The sequence below is a fragment of the Thermobia domestica genome, chromosome 2 (genome assembly GCF_964235325.1).
Source record: "Thermobia domestica chromosome 2, izTheDome1.hap1.1, whole genome shotgun sequence".
NCBI classification, from domain to species: domain Eukaryota; kingdom Metazoa; phylum Arthropoda; class Insecta; order Zygentoma; family Lepismatidae; genus Thermobia; species Thermobia domestica.
This window is the reverse complement of record NC_137455.1, coordinates 199,398,991-199,423,085: the sequence shown is the minus strand read 5'-3', so window position 1 is coordinate 199,423,085 and position 24,095 is coordinate 199,398,991. Positions and strand designations below refer to the sequence as shown.

At 33.8% G+C, this 24,095-nt stretch overlaps 1 protein-coding gene across 1 annotated transcript in view; it reads left to right on the top strand.

The window, feature by feature from the left end:
- The window catches only part of LOC145678352 (uncharacterized), a 238,847-nt gene that overhangs the window by 175,442 nt on the left and 39,310 nt on the right, over window positions 1-24,095 (top strand). The window contains exons 3-4 of the mRNA XM_081748401.1: window positions 15,852-17,763; window positions 21,060-21,841. Of these exons, the coding sequence (XP_081604527.1) occupies window positions 15,852-17,763; window positions 21,060-21,841 (2,694 nt within the window). The remainder of the gene's footprint in view (window positions 1-15,851; window positions 17,764-21,059; window positions 21,842-24,095) is intronic.

Below are 24,095 nucleotides of genomic sequence, written 5' to 3'. Positions count from 1 at the left end.
CAATAGATGCTACTAGTGTGCAGGCAATTTGCAGATTTAAAACACTACATCTGAACATTAAAGTTTGAAATTTTACATTTCCCCTCACGTCTCCACGTAAAACATTATACCTGAAATTAAATGAAATGTACGTTAAAAGAATGAATAGAGTCTATGTGAAAATAGAAGATACGTAAGTATTTGAATTTATCAAGTAGAAAGTCATTTAGTTCCATTTTAACCATATATTCCATAGACAAATTAGTATTTTGGATCCTGAGAACTATATAAACCCTCTAATCTCAACCGCATTGCGGATAGTATAATCAGCAAGAATAATATCCATAATTACACCCATAGAAATACACAGGGTAACGTTGGTTTGCCTACATATATCTTGCAATCAATTGGATGAATCAGTTCCGTTAAGGAATTCGATTTCTAACTTCTGATTATTTTACATCTTGGCCAGAATAGATAATGATCCATCAACTAGTTCTTGAGATGTTGTATGTCCCAGACGGACACACGAACAGACAGAGAATAATAAATATATAAAGGAGTTTTTGGTATATTATACTCCCTAGTAAATCGATTAGGCTTATGTATCCTGCTTTGGACAATATTTGTAATCAAGTTACTTCCAATTGAATGATGGTATAGTACCTTCAATAGACATCGCAGACATTTTCCTGTTTTGGTAATGAAATTGCTAATGAGAACATGATTTCTCGATGGACAAGAGTAGATTGAGCGCTTAGATATAGGATTAAGATTTCAAATACGTGACATTAGTGTAAAACGAATGTATTGTGTATGAACCTTTTAAAAAGAAAAATCATATTTTAAGTTACCGTAAATTAATAAAATTTTATAATTTCATTTCAGACAGAGAAAACTGTGCATTAAATTTGATTAAAAGTTTTGCTTAGCCATCTGCTCGTGCCTTATAAAAAATTAGAAGAAATTAGTGTTCTTTTTTGTTTCCTCACGACTAGATGCACAAAGACAGTATGAACAACCACAAATGAAATCGTGAGATTTGAGAAAATTAAATCGTTTAGTGAATGCTCGTGAACTTCTTAAAACCTGTCCTCGCAGATGTCAACTTGAATGTCTTTTCCCTTTTTTCTTCTTCTTTAGCTTTTTCTGCTACAAGGCTTTCTCATTGCTGTGAAATTTAGCGTAAAACGAATGATTGGATTGTGAGAATGTCTCTTTTAAAATTCTCATTTCTTTTTAAGATTGACTGTACGTACAATCAGAGGCGACGTCTTCCGAATTATTTTGCTTTGTCATGCTTAACTGGCAGCAGTCACCCACTGGCACACTTTTTGCCTTGGCCTATTCGTATGGATTTAATTCAGAGACGGATGAAAGTTTAAATGTAGATAAGAATGACCAAGAACGTCTTTTCTATCAGTAAGAAAACAAGCAAGAAACTTGTAAGCATGTAAATAGTCTATTATTCGACTCCTTGTAAAAGAGACTAAAGGAATGAATAATTTGAAGATTTCGGGTAGAAATGAAATGAAATCTTTAAGTTTTACGTCCCACGGTTATGCCGGTTAGGCTAAAGGAGACGGTGATAATGAGAGGTGAGTGAAATGGTGGAATGAAGAAAGTTGGAGGAAACGGGAGAACCCCGAGAAAACCCACGAGCACGGGGTTTGTCCACCACAAAGTCCACACGGCGCGAGCTGGGATCGAACCAGGGACCCCAAGCGCCGGAGGTGAACGCTCTACCACTGAGACACGGCTCCCCGCCTTTGAGCAAGATTTTGTAGAAAAATAAATATTTATTATATTAAGACACAGTTTATAAGCAAAAATCACTTTTATCCTGAAGGATGTGAGATTTAGTGCTTGGACTCTCTTTAATGAAATTCTACGTACGCCATTACCTTGGATACAAATCCGAGTAGTAGTTCGGATCCCACTTTAAATTGTAGTTCCCGTCTCTTATGGTTTCTATGGTGAAAAGGGACGTTAAACTCAAATCAGCCGATTGCATATCATCGTGGTTCCTACCCTAATGCTTCAGAGGGTCTCCAGACCTTAATTTCATTTTCCATTCCATTCACCACAAACAAGCTTGACACTATTCGAGAATAAATTGTATTCTGGGGAACACAACAGAAGGTGTGGTGGAGGGCGGAGTAGAAAAGAAGAAAATTCCGCGGACGTATTAATAAAATTGATCGTTGCTACGTCAAATTCAAGAAACTCAAGGACCGTACTGTGTGAAACCTTAATTTATGGTAATGACAGAGTATTAATGATGATATAGTAAGTATCGGAGTATAATTCTTCTCAATGTGTACAGAAATATGTAAATAAGACGCTATGGAAATCATGTAAAACGTGAATAACTTCCCATATTTCTTAAACAAAAATTAATAATAACAATAAACAAAGATCCGGGATCCTTTTATTCTACAAATAGTATGATTCTTTTCTAAATTTCAAGCCTGAAATATTTCATGTATACTCGGTTTGACTAACGTTTGTTAAGTAATTTAACAATTGTTGGATCAAAAGATCCTATATATTCCAATCAAAAATGTTCTTGTACGCTTTATATCTGGAGAACTACATGCAGTGCAGCCAAACCTAAACTATCACTGAACTCAGTATGTTCTTTTTCCATGGAAAATACGAAAATTCGGTTTAGGGGCCGTTCAAAAAATTTTCCAAAAACTAATCCTTGACCAAGATCGCAATTTTTTTTAATGCATTTTTTGGATCACTCTTAAAATTCTTGGCCAAGATCGCAATCTTTTGATCCATTTTTTTTTTTTATCATTCCTAAAATTCTTGTTTATCGAATAATTCTATAATCTTAACATAAAGGAGTGAATTTACTACTGTCTATGAAAAAGCGTTGATAATAAATTCTTTTAACCGAGATGTTAAATGCTATTTGAAGATATATTATTTTTAGTGATCATTGTAGAAACAGCAGTCACTCTTGATGAAACTTCAAACAGAAAGCTTATGAAGCAAATCTACAGAGACAAGTTGAATTAAGAAACTCTAGTTAAAAGAGGAAATGAATGGGAAGAGTCTTCTTTCTCTAATTTAATGCTGACTTCTCATTGGATATACAAAAGTTCTCGCAAATTTGCGTTTGCTAAGTTAAGGAAGTTGAATGAAACAATATTTCCGTTCGTAAGTATCATTTATTCTGCTTTTGCCGTCCGTGGAAAATGCTTTTTGTTTGAGTTTAACGACGAATCTGAGGGAAATTATTGGACTGAGGAAGATTGCTCTAGTCTAACGAACACCATTGATATGCAAATAATATTGATCATAAGTGAAGCCTAAGATTAAGACAAACATTATAGAAGTTTGCATTATATAATTGCATAAATTCGAAGATATGTTTTAACTTTCCTTTTTTTGCTTCTTCCTACGGGAACAGAACTTCGCTAGATGTTGGTATTAGATTTAAAGTAAACATATTTTTGTTGTTGCTCTTTTTTCTTGTTGGTATTTTCTATTCGTAGCAACTTACGAAAATGCTTTGTATAATGTGTTGGTAGAACCAATCCAGATTTTGTAATGTATTCCTCTTATCGGACTAACAACGTAGTATACCATTCATATACGGTTCACTGTTTAGAATTCCGTAATGAATGTGCTTTTCCGATAAAATTCTTTTTAGTCCGATTACTTCGCAACTACCTTTTCCAGTTTCAATATATATGATTCATGATAAATGGTTTATATTATATGTGTCACTTTGTCTTATATACCTCATTTCGTCATTTTCAGTTTGAATTGCAAGTATAATTTTACTCCGATCCCATAATTTTCTTGTTTATTCATCTGAGAAATAATAATGATAATAAGTATGAGAGACTGCTTTTTCGTATTGCAAACCACACTTTGTTCTTCTTGATCAATACAATCACTTTAGACAGACTTACGATAGCAATGAGTAAATAAAATGAATTATATATATGGTAAGTAAAAAGACGCTGTTTAAACGACATACTCTTTTGTTCAAAAATACACCTTTGTAGGATGGCAATAACATATTTTTAAAAGATAATGCATAGAAGTAGGAGGCCTATCTGTTTCAACCAATATCCTGCTCTTTGCTAATGACTACATGCAAACTCTTCTGACCGATGATGCCTCGGTTTTCAAACACTTCCACAAATCTCTGTGATAGGTGTTGAACTTGGGAACTGCGCTTAAATCTTACCAAACGTTCTTCTCCCTCCATTTCGTTAAGAAAAAGAATGTAACCTCCCACATTGATCACGTTTATAATGTATCCATCAAACACGTCTCCTCTCGAAAAGACTTTGATGAAAAACTCTCACTTACTGAACACATCAAGTTCTATACTTCCAAGGCTATGAAGTTACTTTAATTGCTTTACAGGTCTACTGAAGTTAAGCCTTATCACCCTTACATTTCTTTCTCAAACATAAAACATTTACCTCTCAATCACAGATTACTGCTCACCTATCTGGAATATGGCTACACCTTTAAACTTTATCTAAATTGGTGCTGTTGTAAATTTCTTTCTTGTAATGATCTGGTTCAGAGTTTCTATGTTACGCTCGATACCAAACCATGATTATGTATTGAATATTGAGTCCCCAAGGGCTGCATGAAAGAAATTTGCTGTTTCAAACTCAAGATTGTGAACGTTAGAATTATATTGGAATTTCTGGTATTTCAGATCAATATTTCCATTCCTATTCGTCATACATATTGGCAGAAATTCTCATAAAACACCTAGTTATAGATTATTGGGTTCTCCATATTTCACAAACCTTCCTTTAATGTGAATTCTTTACTAGTAGAGATAAAATGTCTTCACTCCGGATGGCGATGTTAAAAATCAGCTAAGGAAAATAATTTAAATACATTGTTATGCAACATCTATTTGTGTTTCCTTGTTCTGCTTATCTTTCCTTATATAACGTTATTTCTACAGTATTTGTTTTACACTGAAGTAAGTGGGCTGTGCTGTATCGAAATGTTCTCTATCTATCTAAACTAATAAATTCACAAACCTTCTCATATCAAACATTATTTAGTAAGTTTTATTAACGGAGAAGTATAATGACTGCAATTACATAGAATCAAATATTTCCTGTTATATACGCTCAGATGAAGTGTTTACGGAAGCATTGTTCAGTATTACATGGTGTGAGGCCTATTTGTATTTAAGTGCCTTAACAGTAAAAAGATAAATTAAGGTGTTTCTTACATTTATTTTGGTCGGGTTGAAATGCGATACATTAACTAAGATAAAATTTCCATACCGATTGCTATTGGGTGGATTATATAGGCAATTGAATCCAGAAATTGCGAAGTGAAATTTGAATAACCCTATTATTTGTATCAGTTTTGATGGTAACTGATACTTAATGTTTACACGTCTCTATTTTTGTATGAAAGAAGACGAGGAATGTTAAAAGTTAAATTCTCTACACCATATTTAATCCGCTTGAAATTTTCATATATATACAGAAACATCCACAAGAAATGTTTATAATATGACATGAGGTTAATATATCAGAATATTGTTGACATGGAGTATTATGTCTCGTGCATCATGGATTCAAATAGTCCTCTCTGGTTTTCTTCCAATCCTTCTTTTAAAATACAAATGTGTTAAAGGAGAAACGTTCATAGTAGTTCAGTGGTGGAGCACTCATCTCTGGTGAGAGTTTACACACACACGCACACACAACAACGTCAGAGGTATGGTGGCTCAATGGGAGAGAGTTTACATCTTGTACTAAGCTTGTAGTCGACAACATCGTATCCGTGGGTTTTCTCTAAGTTCTGCTGTTTCCTCACCCATTCTAATTCCACCAAATATTTTATAATTATTCAATTTTATTAATCATTTAATCATTAATCATTCATTAATCAATAAACCTTTAGCTTAACCATTGGACGTCGAACTAGACATTCGATTTTATTTCATTTCAGCAGGATGATTGACGTTCATAGGTTTTCTGGAAGTTTCTCCTATTTCATTCAAGATATTTTCATTCCACCAATATTTTCATTATTGAATACAAGGACGTCATTTGTGGAGGCCAGGGAGGGGCAATTGCCCCCGTGAGTTTCAGATATTTGTTTTTAATAAATTGTACACTAATATACTAATAAAATCGTGAGACTCATGTCAGTGGACAATCTTGGCCCCTCCTGGCAAAATCTAAAATGGTACAACATTAATCATCCATCTCATTGAACGTAAAGGGCATATATATATATATATATATATATATATATATATATATATATATATATATATATATATATATATATATATATATATATATATATATATATATATATATATAAACAGTAATAGAATACTATTTTACTATAAGGAAAGATGTAGAAATAGCAACATGACTAAACTTGGACTAGTTACAGACAGGAGGCATTTAAAATAGGCCCAATACTTATAGGGATTATTCTATTGGGCGTGGTAGTAAAATTTTTTTTTTCTGATCTGGGTTATGCTAAGCAGAAATGACCATTTGCATCTTCAACAAACTTTATATTATTTTACGTTAACGGCGGTTCATGACAAGTGTGTTTGCGAAAGGAAAATTAATTTTCCTGTTTAAGTATGAGTGCTAGTATTATCGCATTTATTGAGCCATGAAGTATGATAAAAAAAAAAGTTAATAAAAACTTGAATAAAACAGAGTAAGTTTTCTTTAATGATCGAAGTACGGCACATATACACTATTTGCTTATGCAAATCAGACAATATATTTGTTTTGTGTATTTACACATTAACAAAATTACAATACGTTTATGTGTATGATATTCGTTATTTTCAACTTCCTTGATGTTTATCATAACTTCCGCTTTCAACTGAATACCGATTACACTTGTATTTATGGTTTTCATGAAATGTGATTTAAAAATTAATTGGAATATTCTGCCTGGTCAGTTGTACCGTTGCCTATAGTTGCACTGAAACCACACGTAAAATATCTCATGTTTGTTAAGCTTTACGCTACTACCACTACTAACGTGTCATAATTATCTATAAGTAATAATACTACTACTAATAATAACAAATTTCTGTTATCGGCAATAGGGCAAGGCTTATATATAAATCAATACTATGTAGAACAAACAGTCATTTAATCAGAATTGGAAAACAACGAAACTCACAACCATAAAATACGTATCTAATCCTTGGATATACATGTAATAAAGATTGAATCAATTGCATAGTTTCATCAATATCATTCGAGTCTTAAAATTTTGAAGAATCATTAAGCGAAACGAGTTAACATATTAAAATTGTTGAAACAATCGATGTTAAAACCATCAGTGCTCTTGACAATATGTTAGACAGTGTTTAATAACACGCTAATTTAAATGATTACCTTATGTAGCCGAGTAGTTTGCAAATGCGCGTATCTATGTATACATAGTTTTGGGGGTTCGATTCCCAGTTGTGGAATTTTCTGTATTGATCGTATATTGAGGCAATAGGAAAATCGTTTAAAATAAAGAGGGGATAGGATTCTGATTTACAAAGCGGAAGTACAGACAACGGAATCTAATATCCTTTGTTGTTTGTTGTGCCAAGGAATTTAATTTAATTGCAGGAAAGCATCAGTGAAACTTTAAGGATTTCGTTTCTATTCCTGTTGAAGTCTATGTTCAATTGTAAAAATCTTTTGAAACCAGCTTTTTGTATGTATGTATGTATGTATGTATGTATGTATATGTGTGTGTGTGTGTGTATGTTCGGTAATTCAATTTAAAAGATTAAAGCGAATACTAGAAAATACTGTACTTACATACTAGACTTGACTTCAAAGAATAGCTCATGTCGGGATCAAGTAAGATTGAATTAAATACAAATGTCGACGACAAAGAAATAAAAAAAAAGTGTTGTAAAATGCATTATAGAAGAGTGCAGATGATAATCACCCCTCGTTCTGTGAACACTTGCTTTAACGTTCAATTGACGTTTAAATAGCAGCACACACTAAAAATTGACAGATAAAAATGATCGAAGTCTCATAATAAGAACCGTGTGTGAACTAATGGACAAGACTTCAAATAGAGAAATCATAGAGGAGAGTGCAATTGGAAAGGCAATTCGACATGAGGTTTTTCGCACAGTTTTAATAAAAGACTGAATGAAAAGAAATATTGAAAAAGTATTCATTTCGCAAGATGATGTTTCGGAAGAAAACAGTGAAGTGAAACAAGTTAAATTTACAGTTAGTATAACTCTTATTACGAAATCCTAGCTGAAAGTCTTTTGTGAATAATTAAAATGTAGAAGAGAAGTAGAAACAATGATAAGATAATCTAAATAAGTCTTTAGGAGAAAGGAAAATCGTCTTTTTGTGTCTCTAAATATAGAATTAAGAAGACGCATGTAATGTGTAGGGCAGCAGCATAGATGGATATAATGAGATATACGATACGAAACGACTAGGAGTTGAATTATTTGTATAAAGAAGAATGAAGAAGAGTAAGAAAGTATAAAGAAATTTTCACGTAATTTGAGATTTCTACATGGTTGAAAAACACGATAGAATTTTTAAAGAAGTTTTTTGTTCTTAAGATATGTAATAGAAAGTATAAAAATCGTGTTGATAGAATAAAAAGGAAACTTAGAGAAAAATATTAAAGCACAAGACAAACGTTTTTACCTAGATAATATTCGTAATACAATTTACAGTTTACTTATTTTAAGCTTGCTGCATCTTGGCCAAATGAAATTGAAAAACCAAGTATCAACATATTAATACCGATTCTTTCGTTGAATATACGTATATCTTACAATGTTTGGTATATTCTAAACTGATAAATTGTCCAAAAATAAAAGTTATTATCTTACAATCTGTCTACTATAAGTAACTTTGAATCAACCTTATACAGACATGTCGATTTAGCATAGCAAACACAACTTTGGTATAGGCAAACTTCAAACGAATATCAGGCATAAGAATCCATTTTAATCAGTATGAAGACACCTGATTAATTTTTCTTCAAAATCTTAATTTTCAAGAAGTTATAGGAATTCGAAAAATAAATAAATTAAAAAATAACAATTTAGAATAAACTAGACTAAAATTCTGAGTTATGCTCTGTAAAAATTATGTCCTGCAGACAGTCTTATTTTTAAGCGACAATAAGGGAGAAAAAAGTCTTCCTTTTTTTTAGATGGGAGTTAAAAGAGGAAGCTGAAGATGGAGAAACATGGAAGAAACATTTTCAGATCCGAGCCTAAAAAATAAATCTCGTTAGTTCAGGACCCGCCAATAGGCAGACTACTTAATAATAATTATTACTAAAGGGTACTGTGATACCACTGAATTAAGTACTAATTGCTGAAACTTCCATTGTTCTCCCTAAGAGATACGAGAATATAGTTAGACTGTTTTCGTCCAATGATTACACCAAATAGGTTCCAGAATTGACAGCAAATTATTTTTTTTTTCTTTTATACTACACTACAAAAATCTGAGAAAGGATCGAAGAGAAGCCAAACTTCCATCTATTTTTGAGATTGTCTTGTAGCAGAAATTCGTTCATCAATTTTTTATGATCGACACAACTGCATTCGATTGGCTGAGGAAAGACTTTTTTCTTTTTGTAGCTAATAAAAGCCTTCGAAATTGAGTCAACGTTGTTTTACGAATTCGGGAGGAACCACTGGAACGTGTTTGAGTGGTTTTGTCGTTATTTCTGCGGTCGAAGCGTGCGTGACCGTCTGCTCAGTTGTTCCTTGTGCCTATGTCTTCTTGAGGGAAGATCGCCTTTACTTTCTCTCTCTCCCACTCTTCTAAGTTTCTTTGGTTAAACATACATTTAGTCAGTAGCACTCAGAAACTTTGCGAGTACAAATAAGTTTCTAACACTGAGATGTAATAACATTGAATTTACAAATGAAACACAATATTCTAATTGACGTCCATAGTTAATATCAGCTAGGCTAAAGAACATGAAGTATTCTTATATAAATGTTTATGCATGTTTGAGTATTCTGCTCGAACGAAGACATGTTTTAGCCCACTTACCGTAATGTAGCTGTGAGGAGCCACTAAACCAGCAGAGCAGGGATAGAATGGCCAAGTGGTTTAAGAAGGGTTAGGCAAACTGAAAATTTAAAATCTGATGTTCATAGATTGAGAATTAGATGTAGGGTTTACCATGTAACAAAAGGTGTAATTATAGTTTCATTATAAAGGTAGTTACCTGCACATGTTCATTAACATTTCTCCGATATGACTTACTATAGTGTCAAGGAATCAAAGCCTTCATAGATATGAAGAAAGATAGAGGGCACGGTGGCTCAGTGGTAGAGCGCTTACCTCTGGTTACGTGTGGTTCCTGGTTTGGTTCCCGTCCAAGTAATTTGTGGTGGACATCGTGTCCGTGGGTTTTCCCAGGTTACTTCCACTTCCTCTCACTTTCTCATTCCACCAATTCTTTCATTTTCATTCATTTGCTTTGATCATCGTCTGCCGTTATCTAATCGTGGGACGTTAAACTGGAAGATTTCAAAGACGAAGAAAGATGTATGGTATGAAGATAAAAGCAAATGGTAAATAATGAAACTAGATCAAGTAAGAAGAAAACGGCAGTGCATATAAGATAAAAATCCATTGGCATATATTAGAACACTATCGCATATCACGACGATCTCGTATGACCTGAAACTGACTCGCGATCCATGACCCAAACATATGAAAAAAAAAAAAAACAATCTTTTAGTTGGTGTCCTGTGATTATCTTCCATAATGTAATGGAGACATTGATAATTGCAAATAAATATGGTGATGAGGCACCTGGAGGAATAATAAAGAGGAGTAAAAACAAGCACATCACAAGTGAACCCAACTAGAATACTCCAATGCCTACACTCAACGCCTTCATTAGATATAACATTATACCTATCTCTAATGAAGGCGATGAAGGCGGTAACGTTATATCTAAAAAATAACGAAGGGGATGAAGGCGGTAACGTTATCTCTAACGGAGGGGATGAAGGTGATAACGTTATCTCTAATGAAGGTAATAACGTGTCTGAGGAAGGCGATCCTATAATGCCGAAACAGTTACACAAGTATTATTAATGTATATTTGGTGTTTTGGTCAGTTTTATTTTATTAATACTGTGAATACTTCCAAAGTTATTGTGAATAAGATACCAATCCATATTTTAATTGTATAGCAAATAAGGCTTCTGTTCCTTGCAAGGCAGAGGTACGTCCCCTCCCCATTTGGAACAGGCTAATGTAGAATTAAACCTGCAATATCGGGAATCGAACTCGGGTCATCCATTTGGAAGGTACGTAGAAACCCACCACTACGACTGTTTCCTTCTATTGTTCGTGCACGATGGGAAGTCAAACCATAGAGTCATAGAGTATTCGATGGATTTTGTAAAGTTGTCATTAACTATGAAGTATCAGTTAGGTGCTCGAAATGTCATTTTGCAGAATATATTTCCTTTCAATTACTTTTTATTTGTTTGATGTTGAAAATCATGTAATTTTCATCGCTTGTGATGTGCATCTATTCTGTATTACTTTTATCAAAAATTAAACAAAAAAGTAAAAGTAATATCTTTCATCCGGTAGGTTTTTAGTGAACGACAAAAATCGGAATTGCAATTTTCTAAAGGATTGGCTTACGGAAATTTCAATTGCTGGTTGTGTGTTATTGAAATAGAAAATAAGCAAAATTAATAGGCTGTTTGCTGTTGAGCATATAACTAAATCTAATTATAACTTTTTCTTTCCCTTCTCAACCAGAACAACCGCCACTAATGGTGTACTATGTGCCTTCCTGGTATGTATTAATCATTGTTTTGATTATGCAGTTCAAGAGACATAATCAACAAATACTAATCATAATAATAGTGATACTGAAATGAGTTAATTAACACACGAAAGAAGGCCTCGGTACTGGTCGTCATACACACGTTCCAATTGGTTTATTCAAGGCCATTCATTTATTCGCTCATTTCACGAAAACTGATTCACCCTATTACTCATGACAATATCCCGTACCAACATTTTTCATCAAGTGGTACTACGTAATAGATTTCCTTCATCCCGCTTCCCCCCTGAACATCGCACATACTTGAGTACACACATACACATGTGATGCGGGATATGTGAAAATGGAAATTAGGGAAGTAAAGGCTGAAAAGTATAGAGGGGAAAAAAATTTGCTGGAAGGTTGTGTGTGTGTGCGTATCTTTCTAAAGAAGAAAGGTTTATTTTGAAGCTTTGAGGCTTGATTTTCCACCCTTATTCAACTTAGAAAAAAAAATAGAAAAGTAGGAAAACGAGGGATGGCGGAAATTATGAGGGAGTGCAGTGTTTGACCACTTAATGTCCATAGCACCCTGGCACCACCATTCTTCCTGCCAGAAATATGAATAACTCGTTTTAGTGCGTAATTTGAAACACAATAGGGAGTAATGCATCTTGCCCTTTAATGCAATTTCAATTTTTATTTTTAGTTTATTCTTTATTTTGTAAGTTAAATCAAGTATCCGATATTTGACGGTTGACTCATCAAGCACATACTATATATGTGTATAATAGCCTAATTTTTGTTTCTTTTAATAAGCGGTTTCCGCAATGTTGAGTAAGACATTGTGAAAAACAAATTAACGTTTGTGTTATTTGAACACTACTATTACACACACTTTTTGGTGTGGCCAGAGTGAACTTTGTTACGTGCTACTAAGTGTCTCTTCCCTAAATTACACGTGTGGAAAATGAACTCATTTTCGCAGTGGTAATAAAGGTCGGTAGATGCTGTGGTTCTCTTACATTGTGAACCATTCGACATTTTAGGCTGTGACAATGCGTTTATGCGTACTTTTCTTTTAAGCATTCGGACTCGGTTAAAGTCAATGAATGTTTTGCTTTAAGGAAGGATTTCATTAAAAATGAATTTTAAATGTCATCAAGTTTTAAAATCATCTTTGAGTGAGTCTGGGTATATTATTACTGTGAACTATGATATATAATGGCGTACAATGACCAGAGAAGTTTGCAGAGAGGTGCCATTTCTAAAGAGAGCATATAATAAATATATTCTGTTACGATCTCTGAAGAAAATTTATTACTCTAATTACAATAACTATGAATCTGAACTCAATTATTGTTCTCGCCTTTCCTCTGGTATAATGGCTAGCTTGCAAGTCATTGATGTATACTCATGTTCAAAAATATTGTCGCATGTCTATAAATATGTTGTAAGAATATAATTTGATAACGAATTCGCCCGTTATTTCTTATAATGTTAGTATGTGTGTAATCGGCAAAGACATGTATGTGACAAATTTCATGTCAAAAGAGCAGTAAATATGAATAACAAAACGAAAATAAAACTTTCTTATCTATTTAGCAACATTTTGTTTTACTCGTTCTAATTTTCGTTTCTATAATTCTTTTATTATGAAATTTAGCACAAATATACATTTCCGGATTATATATATAGTATCAGTATTAAAAATACCCTGCAAAATTATCAAATTATATTCTTACAAGAAGACAGTTTAGATATGTGACAATCATTTTGGGCATGAGCGTACGTGTTACCGGGTTCGAATCCCAATGAGAGAGAATTGAACGCCTTACGGTGTTTCGAATTCCACTTTAAACTGTAGGTTCACGTCTCATATAGCGTCTTTGTTGAAAAGGGACGCTAAACTTGAACATTTTTTAAAAAATTAACGTTTCCGCTAATTATCTTTGTCTTAAGAAATCTGAAGATTTATCAGATACACGAACAAAAGCTTGTTCCAGTTAAGATTGTTTTTACAATTTCAATAATATCTTCACCCTGTTTTGTTCTCCTTCCTTAAGGTATATATATTTCCCACAAGATTTCCACATAGAACTCTGTATGCACCTACTACCTTTGCAATTCATACTTGGAATAGATATTAAAATCCAAAATACCAATTGAAATTAGATAACAAGAAGACTCCAGAGTTGAAAAATGTCAAGAACTAGAAATTTATGTAAATGAAGAACACATTAAAAAGAAACATTAGACTATAATAAGACTAGGATTATTCTGTTTACCTTCGTTCGCAATATACTTTTTTCAGTCTTGCTTTTATCTTCTGTGCAAATTCCAGAGTCAAAGTTTATAGACACACTAAAACTATGTACACTCATGTCCAAAAATATTGTCGCATGTCTATAAATATGTTGTTGTAGGAATATAATTTGCTAACGAATTTGCCCGGTATTTCTTATAATGTTAATATGTGTATAACCGGCAAAGATATGTTTGTGGCAAATTTCATGTCGGAAGAGCAGTAAATAAGAACAATAAAACGAAAATAAAACTTTCTTGTTCATTTAACATTTTGTTTTACTCATTCTAATTTTCGTGTTTATAATTCTTTTCCTATGAAATTTACCACAAATATACATTTCCCGATCATACACATAGTATCAGTATTGAAAGTACCCTGCAAAATCATTATCAAATTATATTGTTACAGGAAAACAGTTATAGATATGCGACAATCATTTTGGACATGAGTGTACCTCTTATAACGTTTCGATACCTTAATAATGCCTTTGAGAAGGGAATACCGTCGTCCGAAGAAGATACGGTACCTAAATCTTACAAGAATGACATGTTTTAAATGTATCCATAACGTTTGGATCAGTGGAATGAACTTTTACTTTCTGAAATATCTGAATTTAATAAACCAGAATTCTACTGTTCTGAAAGAACGAATATCTCCTACTCCTCATAAACTGTCAGTTCCTCTTGTAAAACAGCTGGCATAGCAATAACAGTACCCTTCATATTTGTTATTAAAACAGTATTAGTCAACTAAATGTACTACTGAAGAAACAGTCGTGATTACACTATCTGCTTTCGTTCATATGACCTGCAATGAAGAAAAAAGTATTACAGCTGTAAATCAAATACAATAATATAAATAACACTATTGGTGATTTTTGAGTCTTAAAACATATAATCATACACATATTACTGACTACTGGTGAGAAATCCTAAATTATAGTCGAAACTTTTTTGCGTGTTACTTATTTCATTCTGTCCGTAATTGTATATACTTTTCTAAATAAGTATTACATTTGGCGGCCTAGTCTTCTTAGAATATTTTTATGGTAAAGTTGATTGATAAGTTATTGGTAAGTTACACGAGTTCTAAAAGCCCTCGAACCAGGTCAATATTAGTATAACAACAGTGTGTCACTAGAGTATTCCAAAATTTTTATGTACCACATATTAAATTTTACAAGGCTAGTATATATTAAGAGAAAAAAGGAAACATACATAGAATAAAACATGTCAATGCTGAGTTACTTATTTCTTAGAATGGCAAAAAGAGAAATGCAGCTTAACAAATATTAGGAATAATTAGAAGCATGCCCGTACCACGCACATTAGATGCTTAACATCGAGTCATTTAGGATGTTTAATTATGTTGTCACTTTACGGATGCTTCATATTATGTAATCCACTTAAAATATTACATAAGTCCTCTACGCTCCGAGTGTAAACTGTGCATGAGTGCCTGACATAGTTGGTGATTTTTCGTCTTTCTGTACAAGTGACAAAGCAACACCGTTTCATTCTTCACGTTATCGTGATCTTTTTTGTTTCGTGATTCTTTCATTCCGATATACACTGAATTCACCTTTATGAGATATGTGCACTTTCTTCGTTAGGTAAAGCAGTTGACCTGCCATTTACTTTATAACTGTAACCTTAAATCTTTTTTAGGTATGTATAAGATGAAGGACAAAGATTTACTGCTTGTTAGAAAATTCAATATTGTGATAATATTAATCTCATAGTACTGTTTTTTCTTTTAATTTCAGTTTTCTCAACATGGGGTCGTCGCATGGGACGGAAGTTGGAACTCTTGCGACGTGGAGACTCAAGAGAATCACTTCAAGGAAATTCCGGTAGTGCCAGAAAGAAATCCTGGAGATTAGGAAGAAGCGGCTCGGATGCACATCAGCAGATGCAATTGTCGAAAAACGGGAAGTTAGAGAAATCAGATTCTTTGAAAAGCTTCTTTTTCCGTGTAGGTTCTGCTGGTACTTTAAATTCCCCAACCACTCCTTTAAGTGATTCAGAAGGCAAAGGACATGATCTCAGATTTCACCACAAAAATGTTTCGAGTCAGAATGGAGGCAGTAGTAAGGTTCTCTTCAGAAGTTGCTCTACTTCTAAGTTGTCAACCTATGTTCGTGGTGAGGATCCAACGGAAGGTTTGGATTTTACTGGCTGTGGTTGTAATAATTCTAGCAATAGTAACGGAAGTAGTGGTGTACCCAGTGTTGAAAGTGATCCTTTATATGTTCCAACGAAAACAATGAGCTGCGACAACATATCAACTTTAGGAGTAGGAGCCAAACGTGGACATTTTCCATACGCATTTTTGCGTTCAAAATTGTCAGTGTTGCCAGAAGAGAACGGCGGTAGTGTGATTAATCGTAAACGAGTGAAGTCTCATTTAATAAGCGGTTCGAAACTAGGAAGTGAAAGTTTTAGTAGTGCTGATCATCATCAGCATATTCCTACTCTCAGTTCTACAAGATTGAGAGCAAATTCTGAGGAGTTTGTTCACCATACGCCTGCCACTCCAACTCTTCGACCACTTTCAAGGCGAGGAGACTTCTTTGAAGGACGTTCGTTTCGTAGAAGTAGTAGTCATAGTCAATCTTTCACTGCCATTCCATGTATAGTATATCAAAAACCCGAAGACAATTTAACGAAGGTTCCGCCCACTTATATAAGTTCCAACGAATCCGGTTATGATAGTGACGGCCCTAGAACCAGCGAAGAGACCGGCAGTTGTCTTAAAGAAGAGTCGGATAGGTTAACTGCATGCCGTGATGGACCTTTGAGCGTAGTTGATCTCGAAGATGGTGATAGTGGCATTGCTAACGAAAGTTCCGATTCTGGCTCTTTACATGACTCGGAATTGGGTGCAGTGGTGTCCAGTTCTACTAATTCAGAAACCAAAGACTCTTCTGTCGGAGATAGTACAAAATCTATCACTAGTGGTCTTCGCGGAGTTGATCTTGGTAATTCCAATTTTGGAGGAGTTGATAACCATCATGTATATACCAGGCCAAAGGCATCTACATTATCTCGTAGTTCCAGTGACACTCCAACATATCATAGACTCAGGTTGGGCAGCAGAGAATATTCTGAGACTATTGGTGGTGGATGGGAAAGACGAGGTGCATCCGGGAAGCTTCTTCCAACCTTACCTCATTCTGACCTGCTGGCAAGAAGACAACAGTTTCTGGCTTCTCAATTAGAAAACCAAAGTACTATACCTGAAGGATCAACCGATGGAAACGCGGCTACCTCGAAAGATACCCTCAAAGACAAAACTGCTTTTAACTCAGCGTCTGTAGCTCAAGAAAATAGAGTTATGTTTAGGAGGTTCTTTTCTCACGATGAAACCACACACCACACCACAGTTCCACCTCTAAGTTATTCTGAAGATTCTCCATTGTCGTCAAAAACTTCATATTATCGTGCCCACCCTTTAACTCCTGATGCTACGTCGTTACCTCCAATTTTAGACCAGCACCTCCAGTATTTGTATAGACAACCACCACAGGCACCTGCCAAGAAGTTTAAGATGCTACGCTTAATAAAAGACGGGAGCGGAGAACTTGGCATTTACTTGGCACCTCAACCTGTCACGAACAAAGTAGCTAGTGGAGGATATATTATAGTTCGATTTGAACCTGGAAGTATTGCAGAAAGGTAAGTTTACTTGCATTTTTTCATGGATAGTTTTACATTATTATTCTTATATTTTAGTTCTAAAAGTTTATGCTCAAGCTGGTAGTTGAAGGTTACAAATGTTTTAAAAGTGTCATTCGACTTACATAACTGATATAAACAGATGAAGTCTGTTATGCCAAATCCTGTTAAGTCCACTTTGAAAATTTTGAAAAAAAAAAAAGGACAAGTTACTACTTTTAGGCAATAATAATAGTATAAATAAATATGTTATAAGAGCATGTACTTTATATTATGTATGTATTTATAAGAGTACGAATATTTTCTTTCTTTCTCATCTCAAATTTATCAAAATGGGCTTAAAAGAATTTAGTATAACAGGCCTCATACTATTCCATCTAAAATAATTAACATGTTAACTTGACAACATTGTGTTTTCACTGTAAAGCTTATCAGTTATCAATCCCTTAAGGATCAAGCATACTTCTTTTCCTGCTTATTTGATTGATTGTCAGAAGGGTTGGTTGACTTCCTGTGGACATTTTGCGATTCTTAAACACGTGAATACCATAGTTTCCTTACTCAGATATATTGTACCTGGTAACTAAACTTAATATGATAAAAAATACTTTAGTTCGAATACTTAAAAATTATAAATTTTTATTTATTGTAGATTATAAACACGACGTTTTGTTTTGAAAATAATTTACTATATGAAACGTTCCAATGAGTGACTACGTTGAAACAAGGTAGTGTTTCTGCTAAACGTAAGGTCTTTTCATTCTTGTAAATTTTCTTGATGCCTTCAAATGCATACTTATTGAAGTTTTCCTGATACCCTTAAATATTTACTCCAATACGTCACAGTTGTTCAATTATTTCACAAATGCCATTCATATTTCACATATATCTCATTCATATATAATTCTGAGTAGTTTATTTCTCCTAGTCTGTTTTCGACTAATACTGTTCTTATGCCATAACATATTATGCTGTGTGTGTGTCAGCGAAAATTGTCTGCTGAAAGTTATAAAAAAAAAAAAAAAAAAATCAAGTATGCTTCTAACTTGGGTATGTCGCCGGTCTTCTATGTATAAGAGGCACCTATTATTTGATAAGAGAGACCAGAAATTACATATATGTGCTCTATAAAAATTAGCACTGAAATCTAAGGATTCTAGTTTAATTAAGGTTATTTTCAACAAAATTTGAATATTTAGCATTCATTTCTGGAGACTTATCAACTTATTATTACCTACTTTCCATCTTATCTCTTAAGATTCCTTAGTAGGTCCTGATTAGACTTTAATTATTGACTTCTCTATTTCTTACTGCAAAACAAGAACTTCCTCGTAGATAAGATGTTAATACTTTTATATTTCGTATACAAGGCACAGACTTGATTCCCGGTGAGTTCTGAGTTCATAATTATGAAACTGCAGATTCCCTTTCCGTATACCACTTGCTTAGAAGAGAGATGTTGAACTTAAAAGGAAATAGATAATGAGATGGTAAAGTTATTGATTAGAAAACTATTATTTTCTGCCTAATATTTCATTGATCACACGAAAATGTTATTTTGTTCCATATGTTAATACCTGTTAAATTAATGACATATAAAACATTTTGACCAGTAATCTCTAATTGTCTATCTAATTAAGGTCATTACCATAAACACATTGTATAACTGTATGTTACTGATTTAATCCAATGCAATTATATATATATATATATATATATATATATATATATATATATATATATATATATATATATATATATATATATATATATATATATATATAATTCACTATTCAGAAAGGAGTAAAATAAAAATGAAATCGTTTGGCGTTGTGTCATTGCACAGTTTTCATTAATCATAATAATACAGCTGAACAAATTAATTGGAAAAGTTTAACACTTTCCGTGGTATTGATTAAGCCCGCATTCATTTCCGGCCGTTCTATCGTCAGTGTTTCCATGTTATAGGAGCGTTTCTTTCATTGCTGTATTCACTTAAAAAGTACGAGGAGTGGAAAGTACTAGAGCCAAAAATATAGGATATAAACTAAACGCAAAATCCATGCTTGGAAACATATTTCTTACATTACAAGCCAACCGTGTGGAATTATACCCTGCTATAAACAGAAACGGGCGAGAACTGTTCGCTGCTTTTCTTGGCGTAATTCGAACATTGGCTGCTATACTAGTAGTTATCATCACATTGCAATTAATTATTATAAAAGCTCGCAACATATATAATTTGTTATATTGTTTGTAGTGAAATTATAACTTAATATCATTGTATAATATTACACAACTTTAGGCTGTTTGGGTGTAAAACTCCATATTTGGAGCCTACGTTTATCTTCTAGGAGGCGATCCGCCCTTGCCCTCGAACGATCTTTCTGGATTCGCTAGTACTTTCAAACTTACAGGTCCGATATCATAATCCGTAGTGGTGATAAACCGATTTCGGAGATGAAAGCTATAGACAAGAGGCTGAATCTGCATAGTGAAAATATTATCTCGCTAATTTTATTGTTTTTACTCTCAGTGGACCTAATATTGAAACCAGTAGTGAGATATGCTGTCACTTAACGGCATATGAAATTTACTCTTAAGATTTTGAATCTACCTCAAAAAGCCGATTCTCCCGATCTCTTACCATGCTTTATGAAGACTCATAGTTTGGTTGGTAGGATTGGGGTTTAGCCTGCCTTTCAGCATCGAGACTATATGAGACGTGGATCTACAGCTTAACATGGGATCCGAACCACATAAGCTCCCGCCGGGAATCGAATGTGAGGAGATCCATAGAGTTTCTTCTGCTTATGTTTAACTGGTACAGGCCAAATCTATCGACGGCTTAAAGTTACAGTGGCATAAGTCACTTAAAAACAGAGACAGAAGCTAGATGTAAAGTCAATCTGTTAGCAGACAACGTGAAGTAGGTTAGAGCTTCATTCAATTGCCAACAGATGGGAGTGGAAACTTTTTGTAATAACAGATATTTGTTTTGTTTATGAACAAAATTGTGTAATTGAAAACAAAGAAAATATGATTGTAGTACTGTATTCGTCCACTTATCAGCAAAATGGTGTGAGTGAAGACAAAGAAAATATGATTTGCAGTATTATAAGCAGTACTGTCGACCATATGTAAAATGTAAACTTAAAATGTACAATGTGTACTTATTGCATGTGGTTTTTAGAAAAAAAAAAGGATATGCAATTAATATAGAGAAGAGATGTATAATTGTCCAGAAATGTGTTTTCCTTTCATTGTGTTTTATTCTTAATGTCTTTCCTTTACAGAGATGGACGTCTTAAAGTCGGTGATGAAATAGTTAACGTGAATGGCAAGCGCCTGCGAGGAGTTACACTGGAGGAAGCTCTAAATATTCTGAGAACAACAATAAATGAGGTAGACATTGTCATTGCTCGAAAATACGATGATGATGATAATGAAGAAAATAATTCAAAAGACCAAAAATCGTCATCAAAATCAACGACAATATTACAATCTTCTGGTGAAGATTCGGTGAAGAAGGAACAATTAAGTGCCAAAGAAACCATAAAAGACGTGTCATCAAGTGACAAAACTAATACTGGTAAATGTAACAGTGCTATTAGTAGTAGCAGTAATAATAACAAAAGTACTAGTGAGAGTAGTAAGAATGAGGAAAACAAAACAGTCTCAGGTGAAATCAGTAAATCCGAACAGAAATTAACGATTAGTGGTTCTCGTTGTTCTGAAAACGGTACTGCAAAATCTACTTCATCATTGAAAACCACCGAGGGAAATAAGATATGTATAAAAGCTCTCGACAAAGAACAGAAATCAACCAACGATGTACTAATACCTCAATTAACGGTAAGAACAGAGCACGTCGTAAGTGGTGTTTCAACTTTAAACAGAAGATCTCGAACAAGTTCTGTGACTGTCCACACTGTAGTCTTTCAAAAAGGGTCTGGAAGGAAGAGCTTGGGATTTAGCATTGTTGGTGGGAAGGACTCTCCGAAAGGTAGCATGGGAATTTTTGTGAAGACCATTTTCCCATCTGGTCAAGCAGCTGAAGAGGGAAAACTTATGGAAGGTTAGTGATTTTTCTCCTATATTTTTATTAATATCTTCCATTAGAAAAAATTATACCGTAAGCGAAACGACAACAATCACTATATTTTGTAACCCTTACTGAACCTCCCTTTTTTGTTGTAGAACACCAATTTCCAACTGGATCCTCTGTGATGTCAAAATTTCCTGCTCGTATTGCAGTAAACCACACAGAGGGAGTAAGGAAACAGTAAACTTAGCGTTGTTTGAAAACCGTAGTCGATAGTTTTGCACATACACTATTTGTGTTGCCAACCTATTTACCACGTTTTTCCCCTTCGTTGCTAAACTAGTTCTTTCTGTGCCAGCTCTGGTGGTAAAATCCCGCTTCAACGTCATATATGACCAGGTGGATATAGCGGTTGTAACCCGATATTTTTTCTTTCGTATGACTTACTTAGAAATGCAAATTAAACTCAGAGTAGTCAAAAAAGAGATAGCAAAACTATATATGTTTGGTATAGTATTAAAAATTTCACGATGAAGTTCAAACTTCATATAACTTTTCGAATGACGTCGTTTCACTGGGGACAAGCCTTACATTACAGGTTTGCTCAATGTTGGATTTTGAAAATGAACTAGTAACTCACTAGGGCATTAATCTATGAATATGTTATCGAAATACTTTACATTCTCTATTAAAAATTTAATACAGTTCATATCCGAAAAATGTTACTGCGTATCTCCTATGCATAACACATTGCTCTGATACACATAACATATATGTAATCTCTGACAAATCTAAGTTATTTTGAAATACTGTATATTCTTCCCTTAAAAAAAAACGTTAATAATGAGATATTTTCAATAAAATATTAACTCTTTGTGAGACCTGTCTGCAACAGTCTGGATACATTTGATTAATAAATAAGATTTCTGAGACAGAGCGTATAATGTCAAACGTAAACTGAACTTACCTACAGTAGTTGGTTAATACATGAAGGTGAAGCCTAAAATAAAATTTTGAAAAAAGTAAAAATGTAATTGTAATATCATTCAATAAATCTCAATAGTAGTTTAATATACCAAGTTATATACAGGGACATTCATTGAGTGCCAAGATACTGAATGCTTGAGAAATATAATTTCCATCCTCGTACGATGTAATTCAAAGTTTGATTTCTTTCTGCTGCTCATTTAACCTCTTCTTTTCTTTCTTTTTTTTTGAACTGATTGTTTTATATACGGTATATACGCTCTATACCAGTATTCTATCATTTAATACATTTAATTTTATATGTTCGTTTCTAAGAGGATGACGGAAGATCAGTACTACAGTGCTCACTTGTGGTCTGAAGTGCTCCAACCATGTAGTCTCGTGTTGGTTTCTATTGTTTCTTTTCTTTTTGGAATTTTCTCACTTCATCTCGCAGTTCCATTATATTGCATCTAGGCGTTCGCTGGCATCGACTGGCACTGCAGACACAAAGGGTGGTCTCTACACGGGGTATTCACACTCAAAACTACACTTACCATATTGACCATTCCTTTCGTCATCCTTCAAACTATTAGGATCATGGCCTTGACAGAAACTACAATCCACCTGTCTTCTGCGGTGGTCGATGTACTGGGACCTTCAAACTAAGTTCAATATGCCCTCTGAGGAGACATATTTAGGTACAAATTTTGTTGAAACCAGAAAATGTATTAAGGTATTCCTAAATGCATTTCGACCAATGCAATTCACTTTGAAACCGATTTCTTTGCGTGCAACCAAAGAATATTAATATAATTAGTCTCACAAATACTCGAGGATCATTCAGTTTTCTAGATTATATAACTTAATTGCTGATTGTTGAATCTGCAAAACACGAACTAGCAATCGAGATGTCTAATATAGCTTTTTATTTAAGAGCAATTCTAGTGTACTTAAATACTCATTCAAGCGAAGAAAATATTTGCCGAATATTTTTTAATAATTTCTTTTATTTCTAATATGTACTTTCTTGCTCATTGTTTGTTTCCAGTTTGCTTCTAAATATATTATATGAATATTTTTTCACAAAAATTAAGAAAAGCCGTCCAAATTGTTTGAAGTTGAATAATGTGGAGGCCAGCACAGCGGTTTTCATTGGTATTATCGGCTTGTTTTTACTTTCTGTAGATCGGAGTTTGTTGGCTCTTAATTCATGCAATTCAGTAATTGACTCATGGTGCTAGGCCACATCAAAAATTATTCCCTCTCCCTCGTTTTTTTTTCGAAAACCAAGCCCGAAACCACAAGCACCAATGGTACG